Genomic DNA, 14,726 nt, shown 5'->3' on the forward strand with positions numbered 1-14,726 from the left:
ATTTTAAAACCTATAAATCTTTACATGGAGAAAAATGAGCAAACTAAAATATTTTAGTTAAACTATCACTTCAACCGAACTATATTTTCAAACAAACTAGACATGAAACTACGAAAAAAAAGTTAAACTATTAGTTTGCAACTAATTAGTTAAACTTTGCCCATCACTGAATCACGGCAAGTGGAAAGTTGGTAGTGTGGTAAAAATAAATGTGCAACCTGTTGAAGTTGTATTATATTCTAGAATGGTAGTTGTGGCGGAGAAAATGTTGTCGGAAGTAATTTTAAAAAATTAAGATTTGTGATTCAAGTTTAATGAAAAAAATTTGCGAATTGAATATAATAAAACTATTTAAAACCGAAGTGTAATAACTAAATTTATAAAAATAATTTTACTGCAGCAAAATATTATTTCTGTATGTTTATTTTTTTATTTGAAATTAACCTCTTGAACGCGTAACTTTGTAAAAATTTTACGGGTTCTTATTTTTCAATATCTCAATTTGAAAACTTTTTGCTAAATTTGAACAAATATTATCAGGTTAATTTATCGTAAAAAAATTAATTTATAGTTAGTAGGTATTAAAAATAAAATAAATAACCAACTCTTTTTGTGAGGTTATAAAAGTTGTAAAATGCCTGATAACACAGCTCAAAGGCCTTCGTGACTTAGCAAACCATTGTAAAACGCTTTATGAGAAGTTGTTGGAAGAGTTGAATGAGTCAACTACTCAACCAAATCTGTCAAATTAAAAGTTTTGTACTTTAATGAAAGCTGACACCTCATTATAGTCTCAATCAGTTTCAGATGGATTTTTTCTACAGTACACATTTTGTGGAGCGTCTGAAAAAGAAAATTAAATCAAACACCGATGACTACTTGGAATACCAGCTGAAACAAAAGCTAAAACGCTACAGAAAATTTCTCAATAAGAATATGAAGGAATACAATTTGACGAAGGAGGAAATTAAAATGCTTCCGATCATAATTCTCTTAGAGAGACAGACGTTACTTCATCTTGAACAGTGCATCATTGGAGACGAAATAAACAAAGAAAGCGAGAGTTCGTACTTGAGTCGCATTCGTACTCTTCCAGTCGACATCCAATACCAACTGATGAAAGATATGCAGGATTATGAATTCGATAAATGTGAGGAACATCAGACGCAACTTTCCCTGCGTGATGCATTAAGCAGCCAGTACGTCTATGAAATTAGATTAGAAGGCATCCGCCGATTAATTATAGACGTTGAAGATTCATATTTCTTAAACTTAGCCAAGAACAGGAGATACCGTCTGCCATACATTAAAGGAAAATTTTTGCATGACGACTGTGGAATATGTAAAGAGAAATTTGTTGAAGGACGTTTTATACATGAATTGAATTGTAACCATGCTTTTCATTTTAATTGCATTGATTTGTGGTTGAAAATGGGAGGAAAGAACTCCTGTCCCTATTGCCGACAGAAGGTTGTGTACGGTGTAAAATTGGCAAAAAGTTATGAAACGTATTTCGATAAGTCAGGTTTCAAGATTCTTAGAGTATCATGTAAATTTTTAGCCTAAATTTTATACAACAGTTCAGTAATGACAGTCTCTTATTAAACATTGACTTTGAAATTATTTAAAAAGTGTCGTTCATATTTAATAGTAATGTCATTATCTTTATCATAATTTTATGTATCTTGAAACATTTTCGTAGTGATTAAATGATGTGAAAATATTTTCCTTCTTAGTGATTATTACTTTTCATTTTGATGCTGGTAAGACGCCGACTTTGGTTGTTTTAACAATCGCAGGCGAAAATTTTTCATACTTCGATATAAAAATAATTTTGTTTAGAGACAGCCATTGATCTAATGCAAAGAAAGCAATTTATTTACAATTGTGTAGCAAGGGTAACTTGTACATGGGTCTGGCTTAACTTGCATTAAAAGTAAAAAAATTATTAAAAAGCAAGTTAGTAGAGAAAGAGAGAGAAAAGGAAAAAAATTATGCACAAAACTATTTAATTTTAAAAAGTTGACACAAAATCAGTTTGTAAATAGCGATACAAAATATATTTTTAATTAAATTAATTTAATGAATAGTTTGCAAAATGAACCGATTGCGATAAAAACAGAAAAAAAAGTACTTCAAAGACATCAGCAGCGAACAAATGACACCAGATAAATATCAATATGAAGTGATAACTTTATAGACGCTTTTAATAATAATAATAATAATAATAAACTAATGTCATTTTATATAGCGCCATGGCAAGTGTCTGAGGCGTGTTATTATTGCTACAACGGACACATAAACACACGTGAATCAGCGCAGCGCACCCATTTCACATTTGACAGGTGGGGATCTCTTTGAAGTTGAACCCGGACACTGCATCAGCAATGCCAGGCACCTTAACCATTACACAATTGCGCCGCCCAAACTTTAGGCTATAATAATAAATTGGTAATTACTTGCATTTCATTATTACGAAAAATAAATAATAGATATAGGCACCCAACGTATTAGCTGGCTAATTCTGCTTATAATTTATAAGATATTAGCAGCCGTTCATACATCAAGCGTGTGCTGTACATTCGCCTTATCTCTGCAAACACTCGTTGCATTCACCAATATTCCAATATTACTATTTGGAAAGAAAAAGAAAGAAAGAAAAACTAAGAGTGAAAAAACAAGAAAGAAAATGTATATTTTTAGTTGAAAAATCTATAAAAATAAATTACATTTTGTACGTTATAGCTTACAAGACTTAGGCACACAAACTTGTGCATTTGAGTTAATGGACGTTTTGGACAAATGAATAGAAGGGACGGACTGCCGCCATAAAACCAGGACAAGAGTTGACCAAACAAATCTTCATACATTGGAAATATTTATTGGACGTCTCTTCTAATTTATTGGTATGCTCATCATCGTCTGATTTCTACTTCATGTTTGCATCTCACACTACTACATTGCTCCCATGAGCTGACGTTAAAACATTTGTCTGATGACTGTTTAATAGACTCAAATATATTTTTAAACCTGCAAAAAAAGGCGCAAGATTGGAACGACCAACATGTTACGAAATTAAACGAGGTTGAAGAACAAATTGACTGTCCGTTTTATTTGCAAACTAATGACGTGATGGAACAATCTGTCAATATGCAAGTAAGTCATTTGAATGATTCTACGTGGGTTGGTATCATGGAATTTGCAAATGCGTATGCTTTAAACGATGTAATCAAAAAGTGTTAAATTTTGTTTGCGAGAATTTTTGCGATCTTGCGGACGATTCTCAAATGTTAACATTGTCGCAAGATGAAACGTTTTACTTGGTGAAGTCAGATCTTCTCGAGGTTCAAATGTCCACGAAAAAACCTTCCAATGAATCTGCACTGGTGACGAACAAAGTTTCATATGAAAACACTGAAAGGCCTTCCAATGTGGATGATGAATTCGATTTTAATTTTGAATACATTAAATGCCATAAGTGTCCTTTTCAAACAATTGGTCTTACAAATGCTTGCCTAATGAAATTACTTAAGTTAATTCTATCACAATTTTGCGATCTTAAAAATGACCTTGGATGTTTAATGAATTTATATTTGAATAAATTTTCGTAAAATTTTGGGCGGTACGATACGAAGGTGGAATGGTTAAGTTCCCTGGCATTGTTGATGTCCGGTTGTGGCGCTATATAAAGTGGCATTATTTTTATTATTATAGATGTAAAATGTTTTTATTGATCTTATTTTGAATAATCAACTATTTAGAGAAAAAAAACGCAAAATAAAAACTCTTCTTGCTATTCGGTAGCAAAAATTAGTTCTCAAAACAAACACAAAACTCAATCCGTACTGATTTTTTGGTTTGGCATGGTAAAAAAATAATTTACATTCTTTTAAAGATAGTTTCGATCGTTCCCGAACTGATGTATCAAAAATTTCCGACGGGCAAGGACGTTCCCAATCCCGTAATCGGGAATTTAAATTTTCAGAAACGGATAATCGGATAATTTCTTTATGTCCAGATTATTTTTGCGATGTCTAAATGTGCCAGTCTGATAAGAGAGCTGGCACATTTTTTTAAATATACAGAAGTCTCTGTCACAAACTGATAATTATGGTTTTTAGCACCATTAATTTCGTAACATCGTCGATTGGCATTGTTTCATCAACGATACTTGAAACGGCAAGAGCTTTGCTTGTAGATAGTTTACTATCATGCACTGTTCCCAAGTCGATTAATCCAATTCTGCTAAATTTTCTGCTAAAATTTGTCTGAGGCAAGGTTTCCTTGCAGGAATGACCGCAAATTTAAAATGTTTTATTTCCTTGAAATATATTTAAGTAAATTAAGTAAACACTACTGATAAATGATGAAAGAATACTGTACGAAACCTTTAATCATATTTTTAAAATAGCAACATTTTGTGGATTAAAAAAAAGTAAGAAAAATGTATGAATGTGATAGTGAGAGGATGACGACAAATGGCAGCGGTGCTTGAAATGTTTGTGTGCATGCAATGAACGATTTCCGCAAGGCATTAATCATTGGGTGAATGGGATAGAAATGTCAGGCTTCTTACGGTTGAGAAATGTTTTGTAAACCGTTCTGCCATGTTACAAGTGTGCGAAAAATTGTCATATCTTTTTATGAAAAAACATAAGCCAGGAATTTTTTTAATTACAATCATTATTCTCATCACCAAAACCATATCCCCATTTTCCAAAATTATTCCTTTTCACCATCACCAATGTCCTTGTATTCATATTTGCGCATGTTCATTCATTTGTACGTGCCGGCAAACAAATAAATACACGCGAGAATAATCTGTTACGCAGATACAATCAACATTTATGAAACTGTCAGTGAAATCGCTTCATCACAAGCGCATGGTATCGTGCCTTCATCATGAACACTACTACTACATGGTATGGTGACTTCTTCATCATCAAAATCGCATGCCATCATACCTTCATCATAGTCACAAAAATTGCAACAATTATTAAATAATAATTTACACATCATGTAGTCCTAATTCAACTGAAATGTTTTCTATAATAGTTGTTTGTCAATTTCCAAATTATTAAATTTCCAATTTTGTGTTATTCAGCTATGAAGTCAGTTGCGATGTATTAAATAACAATATTGTGCCGCTAGCTTGTTGAATCGCTTGTAATTGAAAATCCTGTGTTGTAAATATGGCGTGACTCAATTCAAGGAATTGAACTATGGTAAATGAACAAGGACGATGACTGAGAAGAGTTCATTTCATCATGACATGCTAATTTTATGCTTTTGCCCTGTAACCACAGCATGTCTTATCTACAAATTGTGATAGAAGCGCGGCGTTAACATTGCCCCTGCTTTCAATAATGTGTATAATATAAGAAAAATTGTGAAGCGATTTCGCTTACTAACATTCTTTAATAAAAATTAATGAAAACCGAAATAAACTTTTCAGCATTTATTATATTCTCTGAGAACGTGTTCATCACATGAAATAAAAAATTTATAATATATTTATATATGTGATGTTTGTAATATATTAATTAAAAATACGTTCATCACGTTAAATAAAATATCTGTTGGAGTTGAATTAAAGGAACACCTTGCAAAAAAGCAAGCGACAGTAAAAAAAAAACAGAGCAACAAACACGAACGAACACGCACGCTTAAATATCCACAGTCGTTTATAAACAGGAGAACAAACAAGCAGAACCACACACACACACACGCACACACAACATATATTGGTAAAAAAAAATTTAATAATACAAATTATATTAATCAGAATCTAGGTGCAACTTTTCAACTGGAAATTCACCATCGTCGTCATCATCATCGTCACTGACGTAATCACAGTCATCATCATCGTAGCCATTACTACCATATTTCTTTTCATCATTATAATCATTACCCTTAACGTCCACTTCATTACCATCGTTATCATTATGATTATTTATATTATTTTTATTATTATTGAGTTTTTTTTCCGAATACCTGCTGGAGAGGAGTTGCATGACCTGCTTGTGACTCATCTGCCGACCACTGCGGAGACTACCATAGTTCTCCTTCACGAATCTCGCGAACTCGTTCGGTGTCCTACTGGCAACAGCTACTTTTGTGGTGCATAATAAATAATAATAATAAATAATTGTGGTGCATAATAAATAATAATAAAAAGATGGAGAAAAAGAAGGAAAAAAAGAAGGAAAAAAAGAAGGAGAAAAAGAAGAATAAGAATAACTACAATGGAAACATATATTTTGTATTTTAGTTCTCCGAGACATACTTCAAATAATTTAAAAGAGATAAAATGAAGAAAGTGGAAAAGAGATTTTAAATAACTAAAATCTGAAGAAGTGTTAAAATAAAAGTAATTAGAACGTACGATACCCCCATCATTGATAAGTACATAGGAGTGATGAAATATATTTTATATGGTATCGTGATGCGCTGTTTCTATCACAGTAGAATCCATAGACGAGCTGATTGCATTATAATAATAATAAGAAGAAGAAGAAAAAGAGAAGAACCATAATAATAATAATACCTTTGTCTGGGTCACTTGAATTCTTCTGATTGGTTACCAGTTGGAAAGTTCCGTAGCAATAAGGGCAGACCTGTTTGTCAGTGTTCAGCGATCGACTATGCCTACCTACCCTGAGTTTAATATAAATAAAAATAAATAGTAATAATAATAATAATTATTATTATATAATAATAATTTATTATAATAATGATAATAATAATTATAATTATTATTATTATAATAATTATTATTTTATTTTTAGCTTGGATTTATGTTTATGAATGATAAATATAGCAATTTAACTGAGTCTATAATTTTTTTTTTAATAAAAATTAATAATTCCAAATTTATTAGAATTAATATCACAAGAAGATATGGAAAAAAATTGGCATCGGTACTTGTATGAGCATCGAACACACTGGTAAGTGAACTTGGTGGTGATTTTGTACGAGTGACACCTGGTGATCGGGGGAAGGTCTTTCAGTGTTAGGTTAGACTTGCGAGCCCTGTTGTGTGGAGGAGAAACCACAACAATAACAACAACAATAATAATAACAATACTAATCAAATCAAATCAAATTTTATTCAATCAATCCAAATTAATAATAATTAGGTAATGATTAGGAGACCAAAGCTAAAAGAAAACAAAATTCTTGTGTCGCAGGCCACCGTTCACAAATTGTTCATTCTAACACAATTTTTAAGTAAATTTATAATTCATGACAAAATTAACATAATGCACAATAATAATAATAATAATAATTATCAAAAAAAGAATAATACAAATAATAATGATTCAAATGAATCTATTGTCTCTTGTAAGACTCATGTAAAACTGACACAGGTATCGACAATGCTTCATGCTTGGTTCTCAGCAGGTTAAACAAAACAGCCTTAATGCTTAATCAATTGCAGAAAATTTATTGACGAAATCTAAGTAATTAACAATTAATAATCATCCAAACAAACAATGATGCAAAAAATAATTGCTCAAATGTTACCCATGTTACTCATTACAAATAATAAAAATTAATAAATGAATAAAATGATGGACTGACCACAATTGCCACTTGGCACCATGCCCTCTCTCTCCATACTGCATCCAGACCATGGCGTGACACATTTCGTGTATCAATGTGTCTCTCAGTCTTTCTGCATGCGTGCGTGTGTTAATATGTATGAGTATGTTTGTGCGTGCGCGCGTGCATGCGTGTCTGTATGTGTATGTGGGTCAGTCTGTGTATGTATGCGTCTATGAATGTGTGTGTCTGTGTATGTTTGTGTGTATGTAATTATGTATGTATGTGCATATGTATGTGTACGTGAGTTTAATGCAGAAGTTTTAAACGAACTACAAATTAAAGTTGATTAAATTGAGCCTTAATTACAATTTATAAATAAAATAAAGTTAAGAATTAAATGAAATAACAAAATCATTGACATAAGAGAGGACGAACCAGCATCATCGCAAACTTTGCAGGACAGTTCGATTCTGAAACTCCTCAAGTTGCCCTTCCTTGACTGGCAGCAGTAACCAGCTGTCTTCAACAATCTCTTGTTCCACTTCAATGGACACGATGGTACTAACTGTGTACCACCAAGTGAGTTAGTGAGTGTGTGTGTGTTGGTGTGTGTGTGTGAGGGGGTGTGTGTGGGGGGGGGTTATTGAAAAGTTTAATGAATTAATGAAATTGATGAGTGGGTGATTGAAAGATTCAGCAAACGAACGGATGAATAAATGATAGATTGATGGAAGGATTCAATGATAGATGGATTAGTTGACTGATTTGAGTTTAAATAAGCAAGAGAGTTGTAAAATAACCTTGTTAAAGAAAACTTTTTCATTGTACAAGTTGAACAACTTCTCACTCAGTTCGGACCTCAGCTGTTTGAACTTCTTCGTGTATCTTGGTTTCAAATATCACATAATTAAAAATTTAAGTATAATTCTATAAGACTTAAATAGTAGTAAATAAACTAAACACAAAATATCTGGTTCAAATAGGATGGAGAAAATGTTGTTTAATCACTGCAACAAATGTTGATATTCAATCATATGTATCATAAATAGCAAGATGAAAAACATCTAACCCGGACTTTGTGATAAATACTATAATTAAAAAAAAAACAATCATTGAAAACTACATACCAATGAATATACAAAACACACATAAGCAAACAAAAAAAGTCAGAAACACACATCAAAACGTGATAAGAGGAATTTATGAATTTAATGTCATAAAACAATATAAACTGGATAGACAACAAATTAATACAAAGTGAATACAATGTGAATACAAAGTAAATACAAAGTTAATACAAAGTGGGTGCCAAGTAAATACAAAGTAAACACAATGTAAATACCAAGTGAATACAAAGTGAATATAAACACAATACCTTCTAGCTTCCGGATCCTTCATTCTGTCATCCACATCATTGGAGAGAGAACGAAGGAATGAATATGTCTGCGAAGCATCATCCAAGGACGCGCATTTGTTGCTGCTCTGAAATTTCGGGATTGCCTTTTGTGGTTTGTATTCCGTCAGCGTCAGCTGGTTGATGAGTTTGATCACGCGGTCCGTCTTTTTGACGTGAGGTGTGGTGGAGTCACTGCCATTGTCGTCATCTAAAGTCTTTCTATCATTATTCTTTTTACTTTCCTGGCCTTTATCCTCGATTTTGTGTGAGCTTGCTTCTTCTGGAGTGTCGGACATTATGTAGTCTCTTATCAAATTCTTGCAACCAAATTTTTTCTTCACATCTTTCTTGCTGGTTACATCCTCAATTAGAAAAACATCACTGTCATCATCATCATTATCGTCATCATCTTCTTCATCTTCCTCATCATCGTCGTCCTCCTCTTCCACATCATCATCATCAACGATGAAAGAGTTCATTCTGTGCTTGCCTTCAAACACCTTTTTTGTACTTTTAGCTTTTTGAGCTGTCAGAACTGTAAGATATAATTGGACGAATGAATATAAATGATAAAATGATGGACATAACTTTAAAAAAAATTTTAAACCAATGGACATAGCAGAATGAACGTCAACAAAAATGACAAGCAAAGCAGGAGAAAATAAGCAGCTCGAAGTGAAGCAAACAAGCAACAGAGATGCATTGGAATGATTTGTGTATTGAATAAAAATCTACCAACATTTCTCGAGAGAATCTTCGCCATCAACACCACTCTCCTCACCCTTGGGTGGGGTCGCGCTTATTGTGTGTAAAAATATTTCAAATGATTATTTTTTCTAAAAAAAACCTATCTAGATCTTATCTTCCTCATCATTGATCTAGATGCTTTATAATATTTACATTAATTAATTAATTAATTAATTAATTAATCAACAATTGAGTGATTGGAACGATCAAAAGATCGTCCAATCAATGCCGGTCAGTTTGTCTTCATACACATACTTGAGGGTGTTTTTGGACATTATAGTTTACATTACAACTAACTCATCAATTTGTTTCCTTTTAGAAAATTAAAAATGAAAATGCTTCAATTTCGATGATGAATTTATTCTTGAAAATTTATTTTTGAAAGTTTTTCTTTGAAAATTGTGTTAAAAACGTTTCCTAAGCGTTTTGGGGACACAAAATGGCAGGAAACATAACACTGTAAAAGATCAATGACATTTATTCTCCATATCATATTTTTTTAAATCTAGATGCTTTATAATTTAATCATATAAAATAATGAAATCCCATATACCATAAAAATCATTAAGAAATCATTAAAAAATCAAAATAGCTAGCCAATAGTTCACAACATCACATCAAAGGATTCTAAACTGAACTAACTAGAAACTAATTGCATCGCTATTTTCAAATGAATCCGGTATAACGTCGTCAATCTCATTTTCTTGGCATTTCGGTGATCTAGAATCATTTCTCCTTAAGGAATCTCCATTAGGCCTATCCTCCTCATTATCATCATCATCATCATCATCTTCTGAATCCATAAAGCACATGGACACTCGTCTAGTCGAATGATGTTTTTTAACTTTTTTGTCAACACCACTACCACTACCATGTTTCTCCGGCTGCTTGGGGTTCTTCAACTGTTCTGCAGGTTTATGAACACCTCTGGATTTTCTTGATACATCAGAGGATTCTGTAGAATGAAAACTTATATTATTGGCAATAAGCCCATTAACTTATAGTTATTATTTCTCCCAAAATGTTTTTGATATTTCTTGAATCAATAATACTATACTATTCAAGATTCTTCTATCTTTAAAGCAATATAATATTCACCATTTTTAACAACCATCTTATTAAACACTAACAGTGTTATTACAAACAACGTCTCCTATCATCACTACCATCATCTGCTTCATCACCATTCTAATCATCACCATCATCAGACTAACAATTGAAAAAAACTTACCATCATCATCATCCTCATCTTTATTAGGATCATTGTGATCCTCAGTGGCATCATCATCACTATTGAAGAGAACACTTCTTAATGACATCATCTGCTTGGTGTCAGGAGAAAGCAACGTTTTGCTTGCTGCTGTTGTCATCGGTGTTGATGTCATTTCAGCATTTGAATTATAAATGGACCTGCATAATTTGTTTGGTGTACTTGGTGCACTGCTGTTAGCAAGGTTCTTATTGATGGATTTGCTATCATTGAAATGGCTAAAGATATTATTAATGTGTTTGTCACTGCTATTGATATAATTATTGCCTGTTCTGAAACTATTATTATTGTCGTTGAGGTCATCACCAATAGCATCACCATCATCATATGCTTCTTCATCAATAACACGAAAGATCGTAGATCTACGACCCCAAGAAACTGTTTTCCCGCGTTTAACACCGTCACCAGCACCATCAACATCCTCCTTCACAGCAGAAGTACTGGTAGTATTGGTGGTGGCATTGTCAGGGGCTGAAGTAATGTTCAGAGAACCAGTCAATGTTAAAGGCTTGTCATTGATGTTGTTTGCATTATCAACAAGGTTGCAGCCATTAACACGATCAGAACCATTGTTAACTTCTTGTTCAAACTCATCACTTCTCGAGACTTGCAAACAAACATCAACAGTATCCAGGGTGTTGTCTGAACTTTTGGCTGGGGTTGAATGATGTTGTGGCGGACCAGTCGAGTTGGAGATTGAAACGATCTCATCTGAAAACTTTAGCTTCTTTTTTTTTTCTTTTTTTGTCAGCTTATTGGTATTGGCTGATGGTTCCAAAGTAGAAGTTGTAGAGCTAGAGGTTTTTTTAGTTGAAGATTCATTGTTTATAGAAAGATTTGACGGTTTGATGTTGTCATTTTCAATTGTATTTTTCATTGTCTTCTTAGATTTAACATTGTTATTTTTTTTAGTACCTTCAACTGTTTTACAATCTTTACTACTAATGTTAAAAAATGAGCATCCACATAAATTTGTCTGACAGGAAAAATCTGAAAAAGTTTTCATGTCCGTTTGTACAGAAGTGTTCATATAATTAAATGTTGTGACATTTTTTAATTCTCCATCAGTGTGATTGTCACCTGAATAAGAAACATAGGTGTGCATTTTAATTATGAGATTAGATATTTTATCATCTGCAAGAACTAAATTATGCTGGCTGGCTGGATGAGAAGATGCCAAACTTGTTGATGCAGGCGTGGCTGGTTTGTCACTACTTTTATTAATGCTGGGGGAAGAAAAGAGATTGGTTGGCTCCAATAGATGGCAGCGTTGAAAGGGTGACAGATGCATTTTACTAGGAGAGGCAATCACATCAATCTTGTTGACAGGCTTCAAACCAGCTAAATTTTTGGATTGTTTGAGTGAGTTTGATGACGCAGACAGAGATGAACCAACAACATCTATCAGATTTTTATTGCAATCAAGGACATCAGTTCTCGCTGAGGATGTGGTTGTCGAATCAACAGCAGCGGTCGCCATTGAGGTTGATGTTTTTGACGACAGTGGGGTAAGGGTAGCTTCCACAGTACCAGGAATAGAAATATCTTGATTTTCTTTATTATCATCGTCAAATTGGAGATCATCAAAAGTGAGATTAAATTGTATCTTCTTTTTCTCTTTCGACTTTTTATTTTTCGACATCCTAAATCAGGCAGGCGTGCGATTATCCGACTTCGATTACGACAAGGGCTACAAAAATTTTGAATTCGTGCCTCACTACTAGCTAAAAGTTAACGAGCATAGAGAGTTGATTATTTGTGGACCTGCAACGAAGACATTGGATTCTGTTGGCGTTTTATTTTTATTTAATCTTTATTTTATTCTATGTACACGTAATATGGTAGTCATATATACAAAATATATCAAATGATATATATTCTATATATGGGGGTAATGATAGCTTAGAGCTTAAATTTAATTTCGTTTTATCACACCGAGCAGTAAAACTTTTATTAGGTCAATAAAAATACCATTGTTTGTAATGTTCAGTTATATATCAGATATTGGAACTAAAATGTTGACAATATTTGTGCCATTGATAACAGACCTTTCAAATTCCTACTTAACACACATATTGAATGCTATGAGTAAAAAGTTTTAGGAACTTAAAAGTTTAACGATTTGAATGAACAGCATTTTCGATGATTTCACCGCAGACGATAATTAACATAACATACCTCATACCATTGCCTGTACGTTCCGCTCATAACCTATTGTAAACCCTTTTTTGACACAAATTATTCATTAAATTGAAAATGCGAATAACGAATATTTATTTGGTCAAAAAATGGATACAATTTGTTAGTATGAAGACAAAATTATTCTTCGGTTTTATAAACTACATTTGATGTCCAATTTTGCGAGGTGGTGACTTGGGGCGTAACCTTTGATATCTCTTCAGTGCAACCAGTCGAGTGACTACCGGATTCTTCACAAAGTTTGCATTATATGATTCCCTGTCGTAATTTGTACTGGTTAGCTTGGGGCCTATTGTTAACCAGCCTGGTCTGACTGATGTATCTCTACCAAACAAGTGCAGCCTACGACGACCGAAACAAAAACGTTCAATGATGTGGAAAATTTCAACAGGTTTTTCTTCACTACCGTCTTCTGGTTGTTCAGCAAGTATCAAATCAGTATCAACATTTTGATGCATGAATTATCCATCGGTACCAGCTGAACCTTTTATACCCATCAAGCAGTGTTCTTTAGTTTAATTTAATACTTTTTTTTGTTCAATTCTTTTTTTATTTTTTTTATTTGTTTTAATCCAGCAAATATCGTCATATCTCCGAAGGCCCCATTTTTTCAAACAACTTCTGCTAGCTTCCAGTCCATTGCTGCCTCCACACCACAACCAAATAATCGACCTCAAGGCTGCTACATGTTCCAATTCAAGTTTCTCTATTTCATCCCAGTTCCAATAGCTGTCGTGTGAGGAGCCATGGTATTCTTTTAAAGGTGGCTCCAACAATATTTAGTTTACTTTTTTACTATGCAGGTATCTGAGTAAAATACAATAAATTATACGTTCGCGAGTTTACTTCAAACATATATGAGTAGAAAAACCCTCCTTCTTGAATTTGACAGAGTTGTTAACGTACTTTTGAAACGGAGCGCCGCTATCGCTGCTGCAAGTGAAATGTTGTAGCGCCACTATCGCTGCAGTTACCTAAATGAAAAAGTAGCCAAAAAATCGCTACCACTACTTTCTTCAAATTATTATGTAAAAAAAGTTGTAGAAATATTTTTCACTCATTCCATTTTTTACTTTATTGTCAGTAAATATTTGCAATTTCACGACCAAAAATATCATCACATTATTGATTAAGCAACGTAATTAAGTTTCGATTTTTCAAGTCAGAATGGTACTTCTGCTATGCCCATTTGCACAGTTCGGAAAATGCAAAATGCAATGATCAATACGTTGAACACACATCTATTATGGACATAAAATAATACTACGATAATTACATTTTACTGTGTATATATATATATATATATATATATATATATAGAGAGAGAGAGAGAGAGAGAGAGAGAGAGAGAGAAAGAGAGAGAGAGAGACTAAAATACATGTGGAAGTATTAATATTGGCGGTTTATAGGTGGTTTTTAGCTTCCAATACTTTCAATCCTAATGAATATTCTATTAGAAATAATTTGCATATGGATCTTGAAAACGTGAACATATGTTAACAGCTGGCTTTACGTTACCTACTTTAACGCGATTGGCTGGTGTCTTGGCCAAGCAACATCATACAT

General features: G+C 33.0%; 3 protein-coding genes across 3 annotated transcripts; 1 reads left to right on the forward strand and 2 right to left on the reverse strand.

Annotated features, from left to right (window-relative positions):
• Positions 1 to 254: 254 nt before the first annotated feature.
• On the forward strand, positions 255 to 2,434 carry HELRODRAFT_189446 (hypothetical protein; the record flags this gene model as incomplete). The annotated part of the gene is made up of 2 exons (XM_009029397.1): positions 255 to 1,525; positions 2,346 to 2,434. The coding sequence occupies exons 1-2, from the start codon at positions 808 to 810 to the stop codon at positions 2,432 to 2,434; spliced, it is 807 nt and encodes a 268-aa protein (XP_009027645.1). The 5' UTR covers positions 255 to 807.
• Positions 2,435 to 6,491: 4,057 nt separating this feature from the next.
• Positions 6,492 to 8,432, reverse strand: HELRODRAFT_68915 (hypothetical protein; the record flags this gene model as incomplete). The annotated part of the gene is made up of 5 exons (XM_009028972.1): positions 6,492 to 6,657; positions 6,925 to 7,032; positions 7,585 to 7,678; positions 7,984 to 8,113; positions 8,349 to 8,432. Coding segments are annotated over 5 exons (582 nt in total), but the record flags the coding sequence as incomplete, so codon positions are not given.
• Positions 8,433 to 13,300: 4,868 nt separating this feature from the next.
• Positions 13,301 to 14,726, reverse strand: HELRODRAFT_164465 (hypothetical protein; the record flags this gene model as incomplete). Its single annotated transcript, XM_009029398.1, has 3 exons — positions 13,301 to 13,572; positions 13,780 to 13,889; positions 14,683 to 14,726. The coding sequence occupies 3 exons, from the start codon at positions 14,724 to 14,726 to the stop codon at positions 13,301 to 13,303; spliced, it is 426 nt and encodes a 141-aa protein (XP_009027646.1).

The sequence above is a fragment of the Helobdella robusta genome, assembly GCF_000326865.2.
Source record: "Helobdella robusta unplaced genomic scaffold HELROscaffold_6, whole genome shotgun sequence".
Classification (NCBI taxonomy): Eukaryota; Metazoa; Annelida; class Clitellata; order Rhynchobdellida; family Glossiphoniidae; genus Helobdella; species Helobdella robusta.